General features: G+C 40.5%; 1 protein-coding gene across 7 annotated transcripts; it reads left to right on the top strand.

Annotated features, from left to right (window-relative positions):
• Nucleotides 1-27416, top strand: GJC1 (gap junction protein gamma 1). Of its 7 annotated transcripts, XM_009685314.2 has the most exons (5): nucleotides 8886-10677; nucleotides 11544-11615; nucleotides 15953-16063; nucleotides 22832-22907; nucleotides 23049-27416. In XM_009685314.2, exon 5 carries the CDS (start codon nucleotides 23068-23070, stop codon nucleotides 24247-24249), a length of 1182 nt encoding a protein of 393 aa, XP_009683609.1. In that variant the 5' UTR covers nucleotides 8886-10677; nucleotides 11544-11615; nucleotides 15953-16063; nucleotides 22832-22907; nucleotides 23049-23067; the 3' UTR covers nucleotides 24250-27416. The 7 variants fall into 7 exon arrangements, 6 of the variants coding, with proteins under 6 accessions (XP_068775308.1, XP_009683615.1, XP_009683614.1 ...); XR_695677.2 differs by lacking the exons at nucleotides 8886-10677; nucleotides 11544-11615; nucleotides 15953-16063 and adding an exon at nucleotides 676-2339 and having other exon boundaries at nucleotides 23049-24458; nucleotides 25640-27416; XM_009685320.2 differs by lacking the exons at nucleotides 8886-10677; nucleotides 11544-11615; nucleotides 15953-16063 and adding an exon at nucleotides 676-2339 and having other exon boundaries at nucleotides 23049-24250; nucleotides 24356-27416.

A 27416-nucleotide genomic window follows, 5' to 3' on the forward strand; every position in this document is an offset into this window, starting at 1 on the left:
GGCAGCGGTCGGCGAGCCCGCCGCGGCGGCGCGCGTGGGCAGCCGAGGGGAGGCTGCGGGGCTCCGCCGGGATCATGCGCTGGAGCCGCGGGGGGCAGCGGCGGCGGCGTGAGTGAGGAGGGCGGGAGTCCGCGGACCGAGACCGGAGCCGGGACCGACCCTCCCAGCTGCTCTGAGGGGGCACCGCGAGGGAAACTTCCCGCGCCAGCCCGGGGCTGAGGGGAGGCGGCGGCCGAACGGCCGTTGGGCTGAGGGGGCGGGGGGCTGAGGGGACGGAGCGGCCGTTGGGCTGAGGGGGCGGGGGGCTGAGGGGACGGAGCGGCCGCTGAGCCGGGGCGAGGCGGGGGCTGAGGGGACGGAGCGGCCGCTGAGCCGGGGGGAGGCTGAGGGAGCTGGGGCGAGGCGCGGGCTGAGGGGACGGAGCGGCCGCTGGGCCGGGGGGAGGCTGAGGGAGCTGGGGCGAGGCGCGGGCTGAGGGGACGGAGCGGCCGCTGGGCCGGGGGGAGGCTGAGGAGACCGAGCGGCCGCTGGGGCGAGGCGGGGGCTGAGGGAGCTGCCGCGGGGCCGCGCGCCCTCCGCCGCCCCGGAGCCGGCAGGCCCCGCGCTGGCTGCCGGTCGTGCCTATGTCAAGCGTCTGCCGTGGGCTGGCGGCTGGGGACGGACCCTGGGGGGGAAACGCGCTGAGCCTGAGCCGTGGGGCAGCCGTGCCCGCGCGTCCCCGCGGCCGGAGCCGTCGTCTTTGTCCTTCCCAACTTGCCCGGCGGGGCGCAGCCCGCCGTGCGGCCGGCGCCGCGTACGAGGGAGCTGGGCGGCCGCGATGGGCTCTCGCCGTCGCCGGAGACTGGTTTGGGGCGCAGTTGGGTCTCGGGTTGGTGGCGCTTGCTTTTAGTCATGGCTATTTCTAGTGTGTTCTTCCGAAATGAAGAAATAAAATACCTATTTACAGCTTTTTGCTATTAGAGAGAAATATCCTGGGTGCTGGTAGTTAAGACTCTTCAGCGTTTTTACCAATCCAATACTAAAATTTCCTGCTTTGTATGATGCAAGTGTTAGTTCCATGTAACAGGTATTTTTTTCTTTAAGAGACACAGCCTCATATCTGAGCATCTATGAGTAAAAGCTGTGTAGTTATCTTTTAGAAAGGCTGCAGTGCCATTTCGCTCCCTCAGTCTGGCAGGATGGTGCTTGGCAGATCCCAGAGCTTGATTTGATCTGTGAGCATTCAGTCCACAGTTAAAGATTTTAAAGGTTAGAAATCAGTAGCTCGTTATGAGCTCTGTGTATTTACTTTGTGCAAGTAAATGCTTATACTACTGTTGATATTCTAAGTTAACCCCATGTCAACCGAACTTCAGCTGCAGCAGTGCAATTTGACACTGCTGTGTGGTCAGTCTGAAGACACAGAGTACTAGGAGAAACATTCTGCCCCTCTGTCAGCTCATGGTAATTTTGTTATGAAAGTTTTGGCTTCTGTTAGGCCTCACTTTGGTGAGGGGAAAACAAAAACCATGCATTTGACAATTGATTATTCTTGTTCTCTGTATTTCTATGTTTTCTGCGCACTGTAAGTAAAGGAGAACTAGCAGAAAAAATTCTCTTCCTTTGGGTCAGAAATCTATTTCACACTGATGTTCAGTGAATCAGCTGTGTGAATCAGTTACTGAAATCCACCTTTCCTTTATTCAGATTATTTAGAAGAGGAAAGCCATTGTTTTCTGTCAAGACTTGTGTTTAAGGAAATGGAAGATGCTATTCTCCTTATCTTTTATTCTTTCCCAGAATATGTTAAAGTTACGCTTGTGTTTTCCTGGGGGAACAAATAAGCTCCGATCTCCTATACGAAGCCAGATATGTAAGAATTTTTTTTAAGAAAATTACAGATTTACAAGTAATTTGAGCATTATTATGCCATTCCTTATTCCTTCCATGTGACTACAAACAGCTGAAAGTTCTGCATTTGCAGAAATCCTAAAATTAACTTCAGCATTTCCGCAGCTCTGAATAAGAAAGAGGGGACAATATGTGTTTCTCCTCGTATGTTCTCATAACTGAAACAGATCTCAGGGGGTTGACAGTGGGTGGGGTGTACTATTACATGTTTTCTGTGTCTGACGAATGCGCAGGCTGCATAGCATCAGTTGTTCTCCACTCACTGGTCAGTGGTAAAAGCTCATAACTAGGAGATGATCTTGGTGTTTGAAGCCAGGGAAGAGTACTTTGAATGCAGTGACTTACAGCATGTAAGTGCAGATAACCTGAAACACAAGATTTGGGAGCCGGCTCTGATCCTTTTATGGCCAGAGGTTTTCTACCATGTCTGTAGTTGAGAAGAAGGCAAGGTAAGGAAATTACAGGGCTCAGAGCAAAAGTTCAGGTGCATTGAAGCTGGTTGATTGCGCGTTGAGGCTGGGCACAATGGCCATGTGCTGTGGCTGAGTTTTATACTGAGTTTGGAGATCTGTCCTGGAAATATTTTTACGGTTCCTTGTAAGAATGATCCTTTTGCAGTGTCTTTCTCTTTTGAACAACTGTACCTTGACTGTAAGCATTTTCTGAATTGAAATGGCAAAGGATTGGGCAAAACAGAAGGATGAACATATTATAATAAGTTTTGGCAGATATGTTTGAAGGCTTGTGTTGATTAAAATGAAACTTATTTTACAAGAGCATCTCACTTTTTTCAACCATATTGAAAATGTGTTCAGTTACTATTTGTTACAGATTCTTCTGTTTATCACCCAGCTTCTCTTATCCTTGCAGTGGCTTTTTAAAACCGGCTTTGTCATGTTTCAAATCAGCTTAAATTTTGAAAAGTTATTAAAAAAAATTAATGACTGGCTGTACTCTTGTTAAAGTGACTACCTCTAATACTTTTTTAGTATTATTTATTATATTATTTATTATTATTTATTATATATTAAAGGTATAGAGTATAGTAAAAGTATAGTGAAAGTATAGAGTAAAATTGCAAGTTCTATCATATTATCACTGATTCAGTAAAGCTTGAATTATTGGTAATAGAAAACCTTTTGATTTAAATAAACTGACAATAAATATATGTTTTTTAAATTGGTGCAGCAACGTAAAAGTTTTTTGTTGTTAAAAAAGCTACTTTAAAGGTCTGAATGCATGATTATAAATGACGATTATCGCAAAGCATCTGTTTTCTAGATGGATTCCATAGGTACCCCTTCTTATCCCCTCATTAGTGAATATTTTTATCCGTTATTTGGAAGAAAAGATCCAAGCCATCATGAATAACATGCATGTGATGCAAAGATTTGCAAATAACTGAAAAATTGGGTACTTTGAACAAGTTACAGAAGAGCCAAGGAAGGACTGGAAAACATGCTTAGACTGAAGAACTCCGGTAGCTCCATCTGTCTCTTAACAAAGAGAAGGTTAAAAGAAAACTTGATAACAGTTTATAGGTACGCTTATAGGGAAAATAAGTGGTAACTGAATGGTCTCCAGTCTAGCAAAGGTATAGAAGTGGTGCTCAGAAGTTAAAATTTAGACAAATTTAGACTAGTTTTAACAATTTAGCAGAGATTTTAGCACATAATTTACACTTTCAAATTTTAGACACACTGTTTTTCTAAATAATTTTCTGTGGTAAATGATAATTTATTTAGGAATTGTGCTGCATAGGTGAAACGTTATCTTAAAGGTCTCTTCTGGCCTTAATCTGTATAGTTTTGTATCTGGCAAGGGCATGATTCAAGGGCAGAGTTCTTAAATTGTGACGTCTAATTGTTGATGGAAAGTATGTGTTGAATTTTAACATATACAGTTGTTGACTTAGTAGTTTGATATTTTTTTTCTAATTACCAGCAACTTCTGTAAGTCCACAAAACCCAAACTCTTTTTGAAACAGTGCTTTTTGTCATCCAATGCAAGCAAAGGATGAGATCCAGAACACTACTTGTAGCGCTTAAAACTGTACATAGGTGTAATTTAGACACTTTAGACCAGCAAAGCAATCTAGAAATACTTTTATCAGAAGTAGTTCAATCCTGAGAGTGCCTGTGCTGGTGGCTACATTATAGACTGTGAAGTTTGAGACTCCTGTGCGTAAGGTACCTCTGGTAGGGGAGCTGGTGCTGGCATGTGCTCAGAACACATCTAACACTTCTCTTTGACTATGCAGTAATGCTAGAGCATAAGAACTTGTTAAAATGCATTAAGCTTTCAAGTGTAAACGTCTAAAGCAAAACAGGGTACATTTAAATTGGAAAAGGAGAAATCCTGGCAGATTATACTCATGAACTGAACTGGGATGAATGGTTTTGAATCTACTTGCCAACATTCCTCTCTTGTGGTCATTTGAACCTGCAGTGGCTGCGCTTGTGGATATATAATGCTTTCTCCTCTATAATCAACTAGCTGTAGAGTTTTTGTTAATACTGTGCTTTGTCTGTCATCTTGCAAAAGACAGATGTCACAAAAGCTGAATCCTCACAGTGACTTCACAAACTCTTAACATGGTCTTACTAATGATGTGAGGAGGTTTAGGGCATATGTACCCTGAGTCCATTAAAAGCCACCACAGTCACAGTTCAAAACCATGGGATGGATTGCGACTCACTTCTGTGTGAGAGCCACATACTGAAAGCACCCCTCCAAGAATGGGAAGTTTGAGTTCTTGAGTTCGGATATTTTCTCAGCTTGAAGGAATTAAATGTCACAGGAGCTTGTCTTAAGCGCCATGCTATAGAGTAGTGATGGGTGATGAGCCATCCTCTGCTGCTTCTTTTGAAGCTGAGCTAGTGCAGAACCATGATTGAAAAATCATGAGATCAGAGAGTCTGTAGCTTCATTACTAGCACTGAGCCAGGAAGAGGGAGGCAATTTTGTGGCTCTTTCCTAATGCTACTTCCAATTTTCACTATCTTTTTTTAAACATTGACAACCTGAAATGAGTTATGGCCGCTACCTCATTTGTGCTTTAGCCTCATTGCTCAGACAGACTTTTTTGAGTAGTGGCAGAATCTCAGACGACAGTAACAATCATTAAATAGTTTGACTAAGAGGAGCAGCACCGGAGATGGATGGATAATAGACCCTTTTGTTGTCTGCACTATTCTGTGGGGATCTGTGAAGATACACATTGTTTCTGATTAGATGGAAGGTGTTTCTTCCCAAACGATTTTCAGCTTTTGTTTTTCATGCAGTCATTCAGCAAAGTCACTTTGTGCTCCAGAGTTTTTAAAATCTAGTTAATAGGAAGTAAATTATTCCTGGGATAAGCGTTTCACTAATGTTTCCTACTTACTTTTTTTTTAATATTCCCCTTTATGCTTGCTCTAATCTTAACACTGCTGATTTGAATGAGGAAATATGTTCCTTCCTAGCATCTTTGCGTAGCGCACATGAAGAATCCCTGAATTACAAAAGCGCTTTTGAGAACTGGTCCCTGGACCATAGCCCTATCAGCCACTTGAGGGTGACTGTATCGCGTCCTCTTTTCAGGGAAACAATCCTTTTTGTTATGCTTTGTGAATGAATATGTTATTGCAAAACCCCACATAATTATCAGCCTTTCCAGCTGGTCTTTGTACTTCCTGTGATCAGCAGGAGTGGAATTCCGCCATCCTGTACTCATACCCTGCAATAATCTGCCTCGTTTTCTTTTGACTGAAGTTGTTAATAATGATGGAATTGTATGAATTCCGATTTTACTTACTGTGTTTAATATTGCTCGATTTTTAAATGCTGCGTCTGAGAAAACCTTACTTTTTAAATGTCTTAATTATATACTTACTGGCCAAGCTTCGTAACTTTTTTGGTAGGCTGTTCACTTTCTATTAAAAGCCACAAAAATGAATTAAGCGTTCTAAAATGCTTCTAGGAGGGGGAAAAGGCATTGTTAGATTTCCTTTTCTAAGCTCCTTTCACAACAACTATGAATCTTTGTCATTGTTTAGATAGTAACATGCAGCTTTTTTTTCAAATTGTGGACTGTCAAGAAAATCTGGTTGGGATTTTTAAAACCTTGTTTTTCTTTTATGCAAAATGAAGAAATAGGGTAAAAGTTCATGGGTGCATTATGAATTAAAGTGACATACTAACATGTATGGTTAGGCAAGGCCGGAAAATGATATTCTTATGATGTTACTAGGTATTTCCTGGGTAACACACATTTCTCAAGGAATGTTAAGTGTGTAATTAAAATTTTGGAGAGAATGGTAAATATTGTAGCAAAAAAAATTTTCTGCAAATGTGTATAACTTAGTTCAATACTTAAATATTGGAAGCTAGGCTAATGATTTCTTAATGATTACTTTTCAGAGAAAATCCCAGAGATTTAAGTAATAACATGAGTTACAGGACCTTCTTGCTCTATAAATAAAAAGCTATATTTGGAAAACTGAATGGTGTATTTATGGACAAAACTGTATTAAGGGAAATGTGATGGAAAATTTGAGTCAGATGAGCTGATGTATGAGGCATTTCCCTATGGAGTCATTGGGCTGAAAAATGTTTTATATGCTTAAACTTGAACAGATGCTTCAACACGCGCACACGCGCGCAAACACACGCGCGCACGCACACACGCGCAAACACACACACACATGTATGTGTCCTCCCTTCCCCCAAGTTTGATGTTAGCTCTTCTGTGATTAATTTATAGACAGGTCTGTTTTAAACCTATACCTAACTGTAAATATGCAAACAACCCAGTTATTAGTCAGATTTCTTTCATGCTTTAAATTAGGCATGTGCTTAAGTAACTTGCTGAACTGAGACTTACATTTTTACATGTGAGCAAGGGATTTCTCCCAATTACCTTTCTTAGATGAAAATCATTGAAGTCAGCAGGATTTTTGCCTAAATAAGGACATGGTATCAGCTTTCAGCTCTTACGGAAATTAGTTCCACCTTTTTAGTTACGTGTTTGTCAGAAAACAGAATTATAATTGTATATGCCTGACCTTGTTTAAAATACTATTAAAGAATTAAAAGAAGACACACAGTCTAGCTGACCAGCAAATTCTGCCTGCCATCCTTCTTGGTGTGAATGTCACGTTTGGTGGTGCCAGAGAGGTAGATGACAATAGTGTATTATTATTTTCCTTTGAGCACTCTGTGTTCTACTCGGCCACTAGTCTGCTCTCCCAGGATTGATTATTTACCCTTCAAGTACCTATGCACGCTGCCTCTCCCCTTTAAAAAGCAAAAATCCCCAAAGCCCTCCCTAAAAACACAGTGCATTGCCTGTTTTTTTCCACTTTTCTAATTGAGCTAAACTGACGTAGGATGTGAAGAATTATTTCTGGATTTGAAAATAAGGATAGCTGTGGTACGCTTCTGGAATACGTGGCGCACAGGGTAACTGATGATGCCTTGTGGCATAAAGGTCATACTGACTTTTACTTGCGGTGACGTTCAAGACTTGGACACTCATGAATGATGCAGCCATGCCAAACTCATGTATAAGGCATCTGTATAACGAATCGTCATTTATAGAGTTCCGTATGCTCTCTTGTGGCATGTATGCTTAAAATAGTAGAGGGCCTGGAGGGGTAATTGTATTTCTTGTGTGTATGGATGTTTTGCATTTGTTACCTAAGGGTGAGTTTCTGACTCCTCGTTAACTCCTGAAAGTCATACTCTGGTAAGCATTCAGTGACACAGCTTACACATAACGCTATAAAATCTAGGGCTTCAGGTTAGAAAAAGCATTTGTAAGCGATCAAGGGGATAATAGATGCACATCTGGCTGACCCTGGTGTTACTTTTTTTAATGGTGTAAAATTGTGATGATTAAGATTCTTATATACAGAATGTGTGTGTTTTGTGGGTAAGCTGTGCTGCATGAAAAGTCGTGTCTTGATTTTACTGAAAAATGTTTAATTTTTCACTGTAAACATTTTTTAGATATTTAAGAAATGACTAAACTTTAATTAAAGCAGACATTTGTTTACAAGAGTTACTTAGTTGACATAGAAGCATTTTCAGTTGAAACTGTGATTCCTGGGTTATATGTGTATATATATATATATATATATACACACACATACACAAATAAATTGACATGTCTGAAAAATAAAGAGGGATCTTCACTATAGCTGCATGGAAATGACCTTCCTTATTTCCTAGTTCAAATACAGTCCTTGTTTCGACTGTACTGTTTATTTGTAATCTCCACCTCTGTGGCAATATTGAGCTTGATTTATATTTCTCAGCCTGGTCTTACTCCCTTTGCAATCTGTGGCAAAGCCCTTACTGATTTGGGTGTCTGCAAAATCTGTTTCCCTGGAGTATTGTGCTACAGACTTATTGGCAGAAATAAATCACTGCTGCACTTCAAAAGCAGGGGGAAGTGTGAGATTTGGCCAGTCAGTAAATGCTAAATACCAGTCTGTTGTAACTTACCAACTATTAATAGCTGCAGTGCCAGACTTTTTATTTTTTTATTTTTTTGGTGTCTCTACTAGTGTCTTTCTTTTGGCTGGTTAATTAATACATCTCTTCCCCCTGCCCAGCTTTACAGCACTTTACTTGGGGATATGATGGTTTCTCTTTCCTTTAGAACATTCTTACTGGATCAGACTGTTTCTGATGCTGGTCAAAAGTGGAATCTAAAGGAAAAACACAGGAGAAGCATGTTGGAAGCTTGTCCCAGCCTTTTAACTATTTTCTGCCCAGAGACATTCCTGTAGTGTGAAGAATGGTCTCTCTTGTTAATTTTTAAGGGAGTGTGAATGATCAGCTGCTTCCCTTTTGCAGGCTACTCAAGACTTTATAGTTCTCTATCCCTTTTTCCACCTTAGACATCTCTTTTTTTCCCCCCCCCCCTCTGTTCTTCATACGACAGCCGGTCCATACCTTTAGTGGTCCTTGTTGCCCTCCTCTGAAGCTGCTCCCATTCTACTCGGTTGTTTTAGTGACTAGGGAATGGCGAGAGCGACCAGAGCTCTGTGCAGTGTTCAAGATGGGGGCAAACTGTGGACTCACAGTGGCACAACAGTGCGCTCTGTCAGTGCTGTCTTCCTTTCCCAATGTATGTTCATAAAATTATATTTGCTTTCTGGAACATGCTGAACATATCAGCATGCTCCAGCCTGTCAGCCCAAGATGTCATTTCTGCCTGGAAAAGTCATCTCAGGGCATACCATTTTTAGTGTGAAATTGGATTTTTTTTTTTTTTAGCATATGCATCAATTTATATTTATCTACATGGAATTTCATCTGCCACTTCATTATAAGGTCTTAGTGTTATAAGGTCCTTCTGCAATTCTTCATGGTTGCTTACCTTCCTTGCTTTGAATATTATCATCAGCATACTTAGTCACTTGCTGCTCACATCACTGTATTCTAGTTTACTCATAAATAATATGCAGCTCTTAGCATCTGTCCTGTGACCTCCCTCCATGGCTGGAACCGACCGTTTATTCTTACTGTTTATTATTTTTCACCCAGTTACTCATCTGTGCAAGGGCTGTCCCTTTTCCAGTATAGCTTTTTAGTTCCCTTCCTTTGATGAGAGAATTTCATAGGTCTTGAAAATCCAAGTAGTATGTATTACCTTTTGTGAGACCGGAAGTTCCTTTAGAGAAGCTGTATTGACTTTTCACCCCAGCGTATCATATTTATACAGATATATCAGTTATCCACTAATTCTAGTTTGTATTATAATATTGCCTAATTTGTCCTGTGTGAATGTCAGGTTTGGAGGCCTGCTGTTTCCCGGGATCTTCTTTGGAACCCCTGTCTTAAAGATTTGGCATCAGACTTGCTGCCTTGCAGTTCTCAAGTATCAAGACAATTTTAAGGAAAACTGTACTCTTAAAAACTCTTTGATGAATACCATCCAGTCCTGGCATTCTGTTGCTCTTCAGTTTGACTCTTTGTTCTGTAACCTCTTGTGTGAGACAGATTTTCCCATAACGACCCCAAAGGAAGGAGTCTGGCAAAGGAGTTGAATCTATCTCTAGTACTGTGAATACATATGTAAAGATTGTGGTGTATTTTTCTGAGGTGGCATTATCATTTCTCTTTTAGTAGCACTAAGAAATGAATCTTTTGCTAATGGTGGCTTTCTGTAGGGAAGTTCCCTCAAGGTACAGCTGGGATATCTGAAGCAGTAACACAGAGTGATGGGGAATAAACTATTTTGGTTGGTTGATAGGTGGCAGAAATTTGATAGAGTAGGTATGAGTGGCATTAGTGGTGGAATCCATCAAATAATCAGTGCTCCTTGTTAGGAATTACTTTGCTTTGTAGCTAATATCCCTTTTCTTTGAGTGAATGAGGACATATGATACAGCAGATGCTTAAGTACCTTTTGTGTTAATATTTTTGTAAGCAAGCCTACTCATGTCTGTATTAGAAAATAGTTCGACCACTTGTATGTACCAATGATTTAACCCTTTACAGTACTGGTAAAGCAATTGCTAGCATAGTTTAATGTAATAGATCTTTGAGTATGTGCTAAAAAGAATAGTAAGACTGTATGTGCATTTATCACTAAAGCTTTCTAATGTGTTAACTCTTTTTTCTCTCTGCTTTGTAAGGTCCTCTGAAGATTTTATTTTTGTAAGGCAAATGAGAAATTATGTGGATCCCAACTTCACAGTATAGTCTTGGCCAGACATAGGAGCAAGCCAGCTTGTCCAAAGGCTGCAGAGGCCTCTAGTTGGTGTTCAAAAGGAGTTTTTCTTGTTGCTACAGGTTCTGTTTTTAAGTGCTCTATTTTCTTTGGGATTTTTTTGTTTTTTAATAGATAAAATAGTGAACATAAGTTTTCAGAAATGTAAGTATTCTGGATTATTCTAAGACAGATCTCTCTATTAAACCAGTCTTTTAACTTGGCTGGTGCTTTTTAATCCTGTTTACACTGACTGCCCACTTTGTGCTGTGATAGTGGTTGAACAATAAATCTTGATTTTTCTGTAGTTTTGCTAAATGGTAGTTGTCTGTTGTACTCAAGTTGGAGTTCAAGGAGAACATGCACATGCACAACACAAGCAAAAAGTTCATTCAGTGACTAGCAAGGCTGTATTAAGATGTGACCACTCACCTAAAATCTTGAAAGCTTGGAAATAAGAAATAGGGGGAAGTTTAGTATGGTCACATTGCCCGCAGTTCTTTCAGCAATGTTTTTCACAATGCGTTTTTTCCAGCAGTACCAAAAGCAGCATGTATCATAGCCTCATCCAGTTTGCACTCTAATATTAAGCTTTTCAATATGCTTTTATATCATGAGGTCATATGCTTGACTTCTACATTTTCCATTCATCTGGAAGGCTAATGTGAATTAAAGTTGCTGCTAATTTTCATAATCCTTGTTAATAATAAGGCTGGCAAAATATATGGCAATGTAAAGCAGTCAGTTGACAAAAATTTAACTGCCTGCTACTTTGTGCTTGGTTAAGTGTGTCTTTCTGTGTGATGTGAGTCGTGGTGGGAAAAGGTCTTCTGTCTTCCTCTTGTAAATATAAATTATTTGCAACTATTTTCAGAAAGAGAAAATTAGTTGGTATGCATGTTCTTCTAGCATATAACTGATATGATTGTAACTGTTGTACTCTCTACAGTGCTCCTCAAGCAATGAATACTTCAGATTCCTTCCCAAAGGAAAGAAAAGCATTCAGGTCTTTCAGAAAAGGGTAATTTGAGGTTTCTCATTTCACTATAGCAAATAATTTTTTTCAACAAAGAACTAAAAATAATTCGCGCAGTAAAAGTAGATCTGTATTCATATTCTATATTTTATCTTTTGCAAAATAGAGCTGTTAAAATTGAACTTTGACTTGAGTAAAATCTTAATTACAGGGCAGCGGTCTACTCTGACTTGCTGCATTCCTTCTTTCAAAACAGACTGTACGGAAACTGATTTACTGAAACGAACTCTTCAATTGATGTCTTTATGTTTAGTAGCACTTATGAGGAAGTTGAAGCAGCAGGCCAGTATTTGGCAGGAGAAATAGTTTGCCCAACCAGTTTGTGTTTTTGCTGTTATCTTCTTATTCTAATGAACCACTTCTCTTTCCACATGGCACTTTGGAGAGAGCATCTATGATTGCACATTCTGTGCATGCAGTCTGCACTGCACTCAGCTGTATGTATATTGGATGCAGTCTCATTATTGAAAATGCTATTGATGGTCTGGTAAGGCACTGTAATTCTCTGTCCTTGAGTGTAGGTATTGCCAACATGATTCTGATAAATTGCTGTGGTGTACAGATAATTTAAAATAGCTTAGCAAGAGGGCCTTCTTGCTTAGCTAACTGCTTCCAGTTACCACCTTCCTGAGTTTAGTGCATTCTACCTGAGGAGACTTGCAGTCATGTAAGGTAATAGGGGTCTGGAAAGCTTTCTTGTCCTCTATGTCAGCCAGAGGAAAATCTAGACCAGCTTTAGCAGAACTATTCTAAGTGTTGAGCATCTTGTTAAGCATTTGTGATAAGAAGGATTTAGGACATGTAGTCCTAAAATCTCCTTTCTGCATTCAGAAAATTCTTTCTTTTCTCTAAAGATTAATCACTAAGCTTCTGTTTAAGAAACTGTTATGTGAATTTGAATGCTATAGTTGTAGGGAGAGGTGATGTATCTTACTAGACTAGCTGACAGAGCAGGGAAAGGAAAGTCTTTTTTGAATTTAGATTACAGTGAAACAACTGCCATTCTCATATGTTGCCTTTGCAAAATAGGTGATTGAGGATGTTGTGGCAGACTGTGTCATGGTATGGAGTATCTGTTTTATTGATATCATTGGTATTTGTTTTCATGCTTGGATATGAAACAAAGACTATCATAGTTTATTTTGACTATCATAATATGGTGGTAGGTGAATTAGGTGTTCATACCAATTTGATTGTCTCCAGCTCAGTTGACGCTAAAGAACCTTTTGACTTACCAGAGCAGACAGAGTTGCTCTCTTTTGGCTTCTTTCTTTTTTCATGAAATGGCCACGAGAATGATATTTGGGTCAGCTGCCTCAAGTGTGTGATTTTCTTCTGACACTCATCCCTCTGAGCACATAGGAGGAGCCCAGTGGGGAAATACTGCAGTGCTGTTGGCTGCTGTGGAATCAGGAGTAGTTAAAGGGATATTGCAGTTATTCAACTCTGTTAATCATGTCAAGATAGGGAGATGTCTCTGATACCTGGCTGAAACGGTATGTGAGTGAAGATGGCCTTACTCAGACTTAACTGTAAGAGAGATGGAGTGACCCTGGTAAGTGCAGTAGGACCTCTAGCACGAACAAAGGCTGTTGATCTCTCCAACAGCATGTGCCCATCAGTATTTAGAGGCTGTACTGCGTACCCCTTACTTGTGGGTTCCTTGATTTGGACTGGAGACCTTCCTTCCTGGCCTGGCTGGGAGAATATGATTTTTTCCTTCTGATCTTACCACAGTGTTCTGGGTGTCAGTGCAAAAGTCACTGTCCTTAGCTCTGTCAAGCACCATACAGAAATTTTAGGTAGGGTATTATACTCTGATTAGCTTCCTGAGTGCACATGTTGTTCTGGTTTGCTTGAACTTCGTTCTTTCCTCCAATCCTGAGTGATGGTGTTGGGCCTGCCTATACACGTGCTGTTGCAGAGCTTGAAGCGGGATGCTGTCCTGCGGGTTCTTGCCCTCCGCTCTTTGCTAGCCTGCAGACATGTCCTGGATCCACAGGATTAGTGGGCAGGTGTGTACGGTAGCGCCCCTTCCCCCGCAACCCTGCTATCTGTCATTTCTCTGTTGTTTTGGAGTTCTGTTGTTGGTCACTTAGTACCTGGCTTTTGTAGTTGTCTCCATTGCATTGTTTTTCCATCTTTCACCCTTGCATTGCCCATATTTGTTTATGTTAAAATAATTCCTGAGGATACAGATGCAATAATCTACAGTACAGTGTTCTTAAAATATCAATAACTTATTGTTAACAAATCACACCGATGCTGGTAAAAGTGCACAGAGCATCTTGTGGGTGACTGTGCAGCAGCATCCCTCTTGTCTTTGTTCTGCATTGATGCTTTTTTGGGCAGTCATCCTGCCCTACAAAAGGGAAAGATCTTAGGTCACAGTAGAACTTTCCTGTGTATTTCAGTTCCCTGTAATACATCCCCTCTCTATTACATTGATTCTTATGGGAAGAATTGTATTGCTCTCTGCTCTTGTCCCAGACTCCTTCCAGTGGTATCCAGTGAAAGGACAAGAGGCAGTGGTCACAGATTGAAATATAAGAAAAAATTTTTGACTGTGAGGGTGGTCACACATTGGAACAGGTTGCCCAGAGAGGCTGTGGAGTCTCCATCCTTGGAGATATTCAAAAACTCAGCTGGATATGGTCCTGAGCAACCTGCTTCCGTTGACTCTGCTTTGAGCAGGAAGGCTGGACTAGATGATCTCCAGACGTCCCATCCAACCTCAGTGATTCTGTGAATGGCTACTCATTGAACTTTTCAGAAATGCATTTTTGATGGATAGTGAGGTATGCCTGTATTTGCCATCATTGCTCAGGAGTCTGCCCTGTACCTTTGTCAGAATAGTAGGTTGAAAATGTGAGCTGGAGATAGTAGTTTAGTCTACCAATTGGCAGAGTATTGTAAATTCTTTTAGGCTAATGCCTTATTGGTACAAGGGAACCTAGGGGCTAAGCATGTTAAAAATAGACATTTGAAGTAAATTGGTGGTGCTGCTGCTTACAAAGAAACTAACATATCATTGGACTTGTCAGGCATTTGGTGCACTTGATCTCTTGAGTATTTTGGCAAGCAGTAATACACTAAGTTTGAACCAGATTTTATTAGTCCTGAGCTAAAGAGCAGTTACTATCTTATTAAATGGATATCTAATTGGCAGATGAGTGTTGTTCAACTTATTTATCAGTGACTTGGATGAAGGGACAGAGTGCATCCTCAGCAAGTTTGCTGAGGATAGGAAACTGGGAGGGGTGGCTGACACACCAGAAGGCTGTGCTGCCGTTCAGAGGGACCTGGACAGGCTGGAGAGTTGGGCGGAGAGGAACCTCCTGAAGTTCAACAGAGGCAAGTGCAGGGTCCTGCCCCAGGGAGGAATAACCCCATGCACCAGTTCAGACTGGGGCTGACCTGCTGGAAAGCAGCTCTGCCGAGAAGGACCTGGGAGTGCTGGTGGACAACAAGTTAAGCATGAGCCAGCAATGTGCCCTTGTGGCCAGGAGGGCCAATGGTATCCGGGGGTGCATGAGGAAGAGCGTTGCCAGCAGGTGGAGGGAGGTGATCCTGCCCCTCTCCTCAGCCCTGGGGAGGCCTCACCTGGAGTCCTGTGTCCACTTCTGGGCTCCCCGGGACAAGAGAGACATGGCACTACTGGAGAGAGTCCAGCGGAAGGCTACAAAGATGATGAGGGGACTGGAGCCTCTCTCCTCTGAAGAAAGGCTGAGAGAGCTGGGCCCGTTGAGCCTGCAGAAGAGAAGACTTGAGGGAGGGAGGGGTAGAATCTGATCAATGTCTACGAGTATCTGAAGGGAGGGTGTCGAGAGGATGGGGCCAGCCTCTTCTCCGTGGTGCCCAGCAACAGGACAAGAGGCAGCAAGCACAAACTGAAACCCAGGAAGTTCCATCTGAACCTGAGGAAAAATTTCTTGACTGTGAGGGTGACAGAGCACTGGAGCAGGTTGCCCAGAGAGGTAGTGGAGTCTCCTTCGCTGGAGATATTCAAAACCCGCCTGGATGTGATCCTGGGCAACGTGCTCTAGAGGGCCCTGCTTGAGCAGGGAGGTTGGACTAGATGATCTCCAGACATCCCTTCCAACATCAACTGTTTTGTGATTCTGTGAAGGGTCTGAATAGCAGTCCCTTGCCATGTTGTTCTCAGACAGCCGGCACTGGCAGTCTGAGAGTTCAGGTTTTGCTTAAACACTTGGTCTTGGTTTTACAACAGCAGTTTTGGATGCTTTCTCTACTACAGTTTGAGCTTCAGTTTCAACCTTTATGTAGAGTTGCCCTTAACTCCTGTTATTCCTTGTTTTCAGGATCCAACTAAATGATACAGGGAAACACTGCTGTTGTATGCTACTGGTTTCTCCACAGCAGAGAGCACACACAGCAGTACTGAGGCCCAATGCAGGACCAAGCCCAAGCCAGTAAGTTTTGCTGGACTTCTGCCAGTCCGTATAAGGCCAGTTCATATAGGAGCTAGTCAAAACCATCTGGGCTTAGTAGGGTTCAGTTGCACTGTGGTGAAATCCTTTGAAGTGCTGTGAGACTCTAGAAAAGAGATTTCCTTCAGACAAGAATGTTACTGAGGTCTTAGGTTAAATCAACTCTGCATTGTACCAGTTCATTTCTTGTTTTATCTCTTAAAACCACGTGCCATATTGAAGGGAGAGGGGAGTTACTCATTCAGCGGGTTTCAAGAGCTCCTGTTACCATGCTGGTAGAGCCAAATTTTGGGCTCTGTGCCATGTCTGACTATGGCTTACTGCCCTTGAGGGTCAAGTGCTTCATTGCAAAGACTGTCAAATAATGTACATCTCATCATGTAATCTGCTGACCAATTTATTTTCCCCATTATTACGTTTCCCTTCACCAGAGTACAAACGTCATTTGAGGCTTGCTTTTGCAGTTTGTTGATACCCAAAATCTGCAGGGCAGATCTGATGAGCAGCTTGATGAGACTTGCTAAGCATCTGGCAGCTCTTGTCATGAGTTGCTACAGAAATGCCAGATTTGGGAGCTCACTATTCCAGGCTTCGTTTGCAGCTGATACACCTCATTCCCATCAATCTGAAAGGATAATGAATGCTGAGCATGTGTGAAGGGATAAAGGCTGACATGGACCCAAGAAAAGGTCTCTGAAAACTTCTTGAGATAATATAGGCTCTACAGCCCTGCCTCCATTTTTGGTGAAGCCTGCTATCATAGCAGGCTTCCAGTCTCAAGTGAAGTTCAGCTAGTCGTCTTTTATGCCCTCATGCTGGAGGACAGGGAGCATGGGCAGCCCTGATGGACACTGCTCTTCAGAAGTCTCTGATCTCTTATGCTCTGAGGTGTGCACCCTGGAAATGATGCTTTCCGAAGGATCGTGGTTGCTGTAGGTGAAGTAAATGCTAGTTTTGGACAGCATGAAACATGTAACAATTTCATTTGAATTGTGTCGCTGCAGGGGGACATTGCTAAAATTGTCACTTTGCTTTCCATGTTAGCATTACCTAGAGGGCACTCTTAAGGCTATTAGAGGTTCGTTTCTTATCTGCAAATTCCAGTTTATCTTTTCGCTGAATGCTTGAGTGAAGATATGTATGTTGATCTTCCAAAAGATACTTTTTTTTTTTTTGACAGCACAAGAATCTTTTTATATCTCTACCTCTTACCCATATTTTAGTATTCTATTTATATTCAATACAAGATCTGCGGTTTCATAATTCAACAAGGGGCTTTTTAGAGGGAATTAATCTAGGGGATCCACAGAACCTTGTTAAAATGCCCAGGATTTCAAAGCCCTGTTGAGGAATCACTTCCAAACAGACAGTGACGCTGTGGCTTTTTCTAGATTCTTCTTGGCTTTCTGCTTGCCACATGAGATTTAAAAGATAACTGGAAGTATATTACTTGTACTATTACTATTACTTGACATATATTACTATTACTTGCTCATTTCCTTCGTAAATAGTAAAGTCCTGCTCATTTTTCAAGTTAGAGGAGGAACCCCCATGCTTCCTCACCAATAACTGTAAATTATGCAAACATTTACATTTAAATGTAAATGAGATTTGAATGAATAATGCTAGTAATTCATTTATCCTAATTCAAATCCTATTTTAATTAGCCTGTGGGCCCAATTTCACTTTCACGCAGCATGAAACCTCTTTTGAATATCAACAAAATTGCAATGCATTTATTCTTGATTTTTTTTCTGCTCAGCATACATCTTGTTAAACTGCTTAAAAACAAAGCAAAATGTGTATATCATTAATGAATTAATCAAATTTACTTAGGATGACATGGTAGGATATGTTTTTAAGAAAAAACAAATCCTTCTTTAAATATCTTCCCCTTAATGATTACCTTTTGACTACAAAATCTCTTTCTCCCTAAGTATACTGTTTAAGTCTAACCTTTTCCAAGGAAAACTAGGTGCTAGTGACTTATTGAAGTTCAGTTTGATATGACAGCTTCAGTTTCCTGTTCTCCTCTGAGTTGTCTCTTAGTGCTGGAAGAAGCACTCCTGTGTACACCTGTGGTGTATACAAAACATTATTCGAGGTAAAACTCACTTGTGGTCCGAAGTCTGTGCTCATATGTGGACTTAGGCCAGGCAAGCGTGTAAGAGGACGGTGAGCTGGGTTGGGGAAGTGGATTTGCCTGTCTGCTTTTGCAGCACTGTTATTCAGCAAGGGTTGAGAAGTCATGTGCAGAGTCCTTCCAACAAAAGTGCTAATACTGTACGTTACAAAGGCAGTTGGGATTAGATAGCCTGGAAAGAGACTGTCCTTAAAACAACTGCATGCTTCACCAAAGCATAGGTACCCTCCATCTCAGGGATGTGGAGGTATTTCAGGGAGCACGCAAGACTAACTCCCTGGTTCAAGCCACCTGTGTTCTTCCAGTCCCATTGTCATCCCTGCCACATCTTGATCATCTCATCCGAAGAGAAGATTTTAAGGTAGCTAGCATGAATTGTTCCTTAGAGGTACTTTTCTTTCTGCTGTAATTGGAGGGAGGCTGTTACAATTGGGTTAGGAAGCTGAAGCTGGATGAAATTAATCCAGTGTTTAAATTCATATTCAAAATCAAACATGGGATGGATGGGGAAGCTCCACACACGAGGGTCTGGTCACTGTATGTGTCTATATTTGAACAATATAGATGTGTTAAAATAGAAGGATTCCCTGCAGGTGAATCTGTTTAGCTGAAACTGGCTTTTTTTTTTTTTTTTTTCCATGTACCTACTGCAAGTTTTTCTCTATTCTTTGTGGCTGTCAGTATCTGCTGAGAGGTGGTTTGCTAAACTTTAATTCACAAGAGCCAGCTTGCTGTCAGAGATGAGTGTTATGCTATTTGCATTATATATCCTGTCTAGTCTAAGGAGCCTCCTCTGCTGTAAGTGATATCATGAACTTATGACAAATACAAGGAATGAAAGTCTTTCTCAAATGCACTTTCTGGCATGACTTAAATTAGATGAAATTGCTGACATTTTGCTTTTTTCAGATATATGTCAGCGTCCATAGACTTTTATTTCAAACAATGGAAAGTTATTGAGTTAAATGTTCCCAGAACAATGTATCTGGGGAAGTATTAAGTGTACATTAGGTGAAGGTGAAGGTTACTGCAGTTTATCTGAATCCTGCAGTACACATGTTGTAAAGGCAGAAACATGCCTACTCTAACCTTGGACAGTCTCATGAGATCACTGAAGGATCTCACCATTTTAAAAACCCTAATTCTGCTTGCGACTTTGTACTCAAATATTACTTTTAATTTGGATGGACTGAAAATTTCCATTGGAACAAAGGTTTAATCACAGGTTATTTCACTGAACCGAAAATGTTTCCTTAAAAACAAAGGTGCCAAAAGTTATTTGGTAGATTTTCCCATATTTGTGTCAGTAGTTCTGTTTCACACAAAAAGTAAATTTAGAATAAATGATGTTTCTTGTGAGGGAAAAACAGTGCTTTTCAGGAAGTTCACATCTTACCAGTGAGAACTCTCTAATCAACAGTAAGTTTTGAGTATTAAATGTGCAGCTGGTAAGAGTACAGTCTTCCACATCGAAAGTCAGTGAATAATCTAAATGTAAAAGTGTGCATTGTCGATACCTATGTGTAAGTTTGTCACATTCGTCATTTATATCATCAGTGGAATTCAAGACTTGATTCCTCTTCTTTCTCCCAAAGCAAGTTTTAAAATGGGCCGGATGTATTGTGCCCTCAAGTGGTTGTTTCCTGCTCAGCGTGAGTAGCTTAGCTACATACCTACAGTGCAGACAGCTAAGTGAGGTGAAGTGTACCCTCCCTCCTTCCCAGGATGTTCATGTTTACAACAACACAAAACGTGATTTTAAACGAACAGTTACATGGTCCACAGGTAGAAAAAGCACCGTAGAAGGGCTGAGAGTTGCCTGAAAAGAATTTGCTAAATGTCAAGATAGTAGTTTGTCTAAAACCAAAGACTCGAATTTTCTCTCTCATATTGCAAACTGGTCTCTGATTTAAAACTTCTCTTTTAGTAGCTGCTAATGAATAAACATTGACATTACCTGAAAATTTAAAGGCCAGTTCCTGCTCTTATTGCAGATATACACTGGCAAAAGCCTATTTAATTCATTTTGAGTTTACTTCAGTGTTTTACTTTTAGAAAATAATTGGGCCTTAACATTTTCAATGAGTGAAAATTAATCCTTTGTTAAACTCGTTTTTTTTCTGATTGGTCAACTAAACCATATCAGTAGTGACATGTATGTTACATTATACATTCTTGTTCAGCCACTAGTTTTTCAAGGCATCTTGGTTTGAATCTAGGTGTTGTGACAGCTCCATAATCCCTAGTTCTGGATGAGGATTTCACTTGAGTTTTCTTTCAGCAAATCAAAGATGTTTTTAAAGCTCATAGGATATCCCTAAACTTGTCCTACTGCCAGTTTTGAATCCTAATCCAAGGTAGTCATTTGAAAACGCCCAAGATGTGGGTGTCTGAAATGCTATCTCATCTGGCTCTAAAGCTGAACTCAAGGTTGCAAAACTGTAGTTATGTACCTCTCTGAGCCTGAAACCACCTACTGCAGTAAGGCACTACACTGGAACTGAAATCTTTTGCTCTTTTTTTCCATTAAAAGAACAACTCAATCATAATCCTTGGGCTGGTTGTATGCTCCACTGACAGACACCGGATTAAGTGACTTGCCAGTAATCCTTCCTTTTCTATCCATGTTTCCCAGCTAAACAAATTAAAAGTGAGAGATTTAGAGAGTTCAGGCTTCTCCTCCATTCTTCAAATGGTTTTGAGAATAATATATCATATGAATATATTCAATATTCATATTGATGCTTAAATGACTTTTGAAGGATGCGAACACAGGCATTTTATGCAGTCTTACTAGCCAGGAGGTAAGATCATCCTCCTTGCTCCTGTTTGTTATATAGCCAAGGATTGCAGTAACCATTTTTGCTGCATCGCCAGCTCTTGTTGAAATGCTCATCCACGAGGATCCTAATGCCCTTTCCTGTTAACTGATGTATAGAGTAACTGTTCTCTTATTTAAAAAATGATCATTGTTTTCTTTTGATGTATAACTTTGCATTAAGCTATGTTAAAGCATTATTTTGTTTCAGTGGACTCAAACTCTAATGCAATCCATGTTTTCCTTATCACTGATATTCTCATCTTTATTTGTCAGTCTGCAAACTTCTATGCCTTTGCAGATTTTGTCAGCAGCCATTTTCTCTTTAGGTCTGGATCACAGAGGAAAATATAGACTAGTTGCCAAGCCTATTTCTAATCTTTGTAGAGCTCACTGCAGTCGTGAACAATTCATCTTGATCTAACATGGGAATCATTTTTCAAGATTTTTCTGTTGCCTTTAGTCTACTTAATGTATGCTTTGCTAATACTATATCATGCTATTTTTTCTGACACTGTTAAGGAGTACTAAATCAAATGTCTTGCACAGCCCAGACATATTATATCTGTGCTGTTGCCTTTATCAATGAAGTATTTAATTTCATTAAAAAGGAATTACGTTCATATCCTTAAATTCTGTATTGATTGCATCCCCTCAAATTTCATTATTTTGCCTGTGAATAGCTCTATAGTTATGAGAAAAGGGTGAATAGCTGTAAATGCTAGTTTTCTTCCAGTCTTCTGGAATTTCCTCAGTTTAAGAGTAAATTACTTAAGACCACAGGGCCAGAGATGTCTTTTGTCCAGCTCTCGTTTTAGGACCTTTGAACAAATGCTATCTGGGCCTTCTGATTTTAAAATCTCTATTATTAATAGATGTTTAACATCATTAGAAGGACTGACAGATATTTTATTCTCATCTGCTATAGGAACATCAAACAGTTCTTCCTGTTCCCAATATTGCACCAGTTTTACTATTCAGAGCTCATGATTGGCCTGTGTTGTTGCTAGAGTTTTTTGTTCATTATACTACTCCATACAATTACTAGCCATGAGTTCTTACTGATAACTTTTTTCACATTTATGACAGCAAATTTATATTGATTGGTATCCCACATCTGTCTTCTAAAATTTTAGACAAATAACTCCTTAGCTAGGTTTTCCTTCCACTTTCTCAATAACACTACAAGAATAAGTATGTACTAAGGCCTTTTCTGCCGTCAGAATGGACAATTAGCCTCCCTAAGGGACTGAGCCAAAATCCATAGAAAGAATAGTTTGAGCATAAAGTTAGAAGCTAGATGTTTGTTAGGTCGTAGCCTGTGTGGCCTAGATCTGCAGGATAGCACTGCACAAGTCCCTATCTGTATCAGGTTTTACTGTCTTTAAAACAAAGATGATAGCAGCTGCCTGCTTCTCGGGCTTTGACTGGGTGATTTGTTTCCATCTTAAGTCAGCTGGCCTTGCCCTCTGGAGATAATTACTCTCTCTATTGGCTATAGTAGAGGCCAAGATTGCTAGCTCAGAATTTAACAATGCTCGGACGCCTCCATCTAGTTAAGGCAAATCTTACTGCTAGTGGTGGCATAAAACCAACAGTGCCCATAAGATTTCACGGGAACTGAGCTTTCAGATCCACCATACTTTGAAGATTTCAGCCTAAAGTTTAAATGCTTTTGTTAACATTTGAAATACAGAGCAGCCACATCTCTGTTTTCTGCTTAGAAGTAACTTTGGGAACAGGTTTGTTTGTGAAATCACATTTAACTTTTTTTTTTTTTTTTTAATAGCGGATTTCTCAAAAGCATACAGAAGAGACTTAGAATCCTCAAGCAAATTCTGGCTACTGGAGGTTCCCAATAACAGGTGATACTACAAAAATGGTAGTGTGAAGGTTTTAAAATTATTCTAGAATTTTTTAAGTGTCTTGATTGAATGTTGGCAATATTTAGATTAAAGCTGATAAACTCATGAGTTTTGGGGGTTTTTTGTTTGTTTGTTTTTAAGATAAAATTATTTGACCACCATGAGCTGGAGTTTTTTGACCCGTCTGTTAGAGGAGATCCACAATCACTCAACCTTTGTTGGCAAAATCTGGCTGACGGTGCTGATTGTATTTCGGATTGTCCTAACTGCTGTGGGAGGAGAATCCATTTATTATGATGAACAAAGCAAGTTTGTGTGCAACACGGAGCAGCCTGGCTGTGAGAATGTTTGTTACGATGCTTTTGCTCCTCTTTCACATGTGAGATTTTGGGTGTTTCAGATCATTCTTGTAGCCACTCCATCTGTGATGTATTTAGGCTACGCAATTCATAAAATTGCCCGGATGGTAGAACACAGTGAAGCTGACAGAAGAATCAGAAGTAAAAGTTTTTCAATGCGCTGGAAACAACACCGTGGCTTAGAGGAAACCGAGGAGGATCATGAGGAAGACCCAATGATGTACCCAGAAATAGAGCTGGAAAGCGAGCGGGAGAACAAAGAGCAGCAGGCCCCTGCCAAAGCTAAGCATGATGGCAGGCGGCGAATTCGGGAAGATGGACTCATGAAAATTTACGTGCTGCAGCTTCTTGCAAGGACTACGTTTGAAATCGGTTTTCTTGTGGGTCAGTATTTTTTGTATGGTTTTGAGGTCAGCTCCATATTTGTGTGTAGTCGAAAGCCATGCCCGCACAAGATAGATTGTTTTATTTCAAGGCCAACTGAAAAGACCATTTTTCTACTAATAATGTATGGTGTGAGCTGTATGTGTTTACTTTTGAATGTTTGGGAGATGCTTCATTTGGGATTTGGCACAATCCGGGACACGTTAAACCACAAAAGAAAAGAGCTGGAAGACTCTGGTACCTATAACTACCCTTTTACTTGGAATACACCATCTGCTCCTCCTGGCTATAACATTGCAGTGAAGCCAGATCAAATCCAATATACTGAACTGTCCAATGCCAAAATGGCCTACAAGCAGAACAAAGCCAATATAGCTCAGGAACAGCAGTATGGAAGCAATGAAGAGAACATTCCAGCTGACCTTGAAAATCTGCAGAGGGAAATTAAAGTGGCTCAGGAACGCCTGGACCTTGCAATCCAGGCTTATAACAACCAAAACAATCCCAGCAGTTCCAGAGAGAAGAAATCCAAAGCAGGCTCAAACAAAAGCAGTGCCAGTAGCAAATCAGGAGATGGGAAGAACTCTGTCTGGATTTAATGTTGGTTGAGTTTATATATTGTGTTTTTCTCCTAGTTTATCATAACCAGCAACTCCTTGAATAATTGCTTCCATTAAGTAAATATTTGGCTCTGCTTATTTTCAGGGATACCGTTGGCTAGTGATCCAGGCTTTCAGAAAGTGTTTATACACATATTCTAGGATTATAGAACTTTATTCTTCTGTCTTCCAAGCCAGGAGACAAATAGGTATATTTAAATCATTCTCATTGAACGGTTTATGCTGTATGTACAGTATTATAGTACATTTATTATGCACAATTTTTTGTATATGTACACTGGATCTCTGAAGTTACACTTTTTTATATTAATGAAGAGAGAACAGTAGGTAGCTGTTAGTATTTTGCTAGTTTTAATACTGTGGTCTGCAGGTTCATTGTTGGGTTTTTTGTTTGTTTTAAATGTAAAACTTTCTATGCTGCATTTCAAAAGTGCCTTGAACACACCACAGAAGATTCTTTGGTTATCCAGGCAGCCCACGGGCGCCAGTCACTTAGCAGCAGAGCGGTGAAAGATTTGGAGAACATCTGTTAATGGTGCTGCTGACTGTACTTTTACAAAAATGATGTTCTACTTAAAAATAGAAGAGTCATACTATGGTTAGTATGTGCTACAGTTTTTTTACCCTATGGAAAATTACTTATGGAAGAATGCATATGTGTTAGAATACTTATGTTCCGAGTAAGAGTGCTGCCATAATGCAGACTGGGGCCAGACCTCCCTGCAAGCTTTATTCAACAGGAGGGAAGAGAAACTTTGTCTCCTGTAAAGCATTCAAAAAAAGTAAACAGAAACTTACTGTGTTCAGTAATTCCATGTATTTATGTAATATCTATGGAAAGATATGTTTTTGAGGTCTGTTATTATATAACACCCCACCCCTGAGGGCATTGAATTGTTGCAGTACCTTTTGGATAACAGATTTCTGTCTTTCTGAAGCAATCTGGTTAGATAGAGTCATGGTAATTTTTTCCCCATGCATTACATTCAAGGAGTAACCTTCCTTCCCCCCACCCAGCACACGCACATACTGTCTACAAGAGTTTTTACAAAGCAGTTTCGGAATATAAAAGATAATGCCTTATTCCAAACCCTCTTCCTTCCATTGTGTCCAAGGAATTAAGTTCAGACAGAGCAATGTGTATAACTTAGATTTCTGCTTGAGAGACCAGTCAGATTGGGCATTCTGTGGTTTTGGCATTAAACTTGAATTTATAATTAGAAAAAGGAGAATGCGGTATTTACTGCCTTTGGTGGTGTCTTTTTGGCAAGGATGAGCATTAACGTTTGAGAGATGCTGTTAAATCTGTATGCTTTTTGCCACTATTTATAATGTATTCAGGACCTTGCTCTGTTTTCTCTTTTGTCAGGTTTTAGCCTATTTAATATTGGGAGGGAGTGGAGCTGCTCTGTTTCGAGGCTACCTCAATCTTTACTGCCCTCATTACAGTCTGATCAGGAGCAGGATTGAGAAGTAAGGCTACATAGAGAGCGTATGTAAACCCATACTCCATTCCTGTTCTGCAGAGCATGTAAGTGTAGACTTTACGTGAAATTTCAAGTAAGGGGATATGAGTTATGCTATGGTAACTGCAAGCACGTGCTCATATCCCTTTACTTTACCCAAGCGCTTGCTGAAAGCAGGTGTTTTGCTGAATTATTGTCATGGTCTGTTTTCACTTTGGGACCCCAAACAGTGAGTGTCCAGGTGTAGATCCCAGCTATCAGCTCCGTTTCAGAGAGAGACGTAAATGTACCTGAAGCCACTGCAGCCCTTTGTGCAAGGTCAGTGAGAGTCAGCTTCTCCAGTTCACCTTCGACAGAGATCTGTTTTGTGTTTTGGAAGCAAACTTGCATTTTGTTCTAACGGTACATTCTGCCCTCTATTCTGGAAAAGGAGCAACCTCACAATTTTACACATGAAAGTTGTGGAGTGGTCTTTTTGTCTAAATGATAAACATACTAAGCAGATAGCTGTCTCGGAAAGCTTAAGTGGACTTCTAGGCTGAGACAGCTAACCAGTTGGGATGAACTTTGTGGGATGAGAGAGTTTATTGGTGCTCCTTTAGTTAAACAGGAGTCTGAAGAGAAGCACACCGCTTGAAGACAGGCAGAGAGGCTTCGCAGGTGGAAAAATCCAAGTGTGAGGGAGAAGCTGGGTGAAAAACATGTTGTCTGAAAGTACCAGAGGAAGACATTTGGAGCCTGGAGATAAACACGGATGCATGGCTACTCATTATCCCCAAATGCTGTGGCTCAGTTGTTCTTTCCAGCCTCCCAAAATGGTTATGTTGCTTTTAACCCCATGTGGTGATTTTGAATGCCCTTTAATCAGCTGAACTGCAAGAAATTAAAATTCTTCTCCCCTTGCTGCTCTCTTCACAAACTATCTCAGTGCAGCAGTTTCTTGTTAATAGCTTAAGCTACCTTTGCAATCAGTTTGTGACAGCTGCTTCACCTGTTATTTGTATTAGCCCTTTCCTGATTAATGATCTAAACCATTACCTGCAGAAAACTGCCTCAGGTCAGCCCTGTGAGCTTTTGTCCAAACCGGTAAATAATTCCATTAATGACCAGAGTATGTAGAATATTCCTCTCCCAGCACTGAATTCATTCCGAAAAAGCAAAGTAATGAAACTGTTTTTATTACTATTTTGTTTTCATTTTAATTGTATAAAAGGTGCACATTTTCTTTGAAACTGAGTGTTTGTTATTAGTAGAGGATGTCTGTTAAACTCTAAATGTTCATGCCTGTGATTGTATTCAGTTCCAAAGTATTGGGCTTGACTTTTCCCTTCGGAAGAAACGATACAGGCGTTACTTTAAGATGCTCTCCTGCTTTGGCTTAAATTTAGGCCATTTGGAAATAAACATTCAGAACAAACTTTTAAAAAATATTGAACGTAACTTGTATTTGTGTTGTCATTCTCTGGTTTTGGATGCAGTTTGGAAGAATGTCTATTAAATCCAATGAATTTCTGAAAAATCCACTCCGAATGAGATGGCTTTTTTTTTTTCCAGCAATAGACTATGCTCTGAATATGTGAGTGAGAGAGAGGGATATTCTAATGATTTGTCTTAAACAACAACTTGGAATTTTTATATATTTGACCTTGTTTACTATAATAAAGTTAGTCACAAATCAAC

The sequence above is a fragment of the Struthio camelus genome, chromosome 25 (genome assembly GCF_040807025.1).
Source record: "Struthio camelus isolate bStrCam1 chromosome 25, bStrCam1.hap1, whole genome shotgun sequence".
Taxonomy (NCBI): domain Eukaryota; kingdom Metazoa; phylum Chordata; class Aves; order Struthioniformes; family Struthionidae; genus Struthio; species Struthio camelus.

Bases quoted from the DNA above. Each gene is read 5' to 3' on its own strand.
- GJC1 (XM_068919207.1), top strand. From the start codon at position 23,068: ATGAGCTGGAGTTTTTTGACCCGTCTGTTAGAGGAGATCCACAATCAC.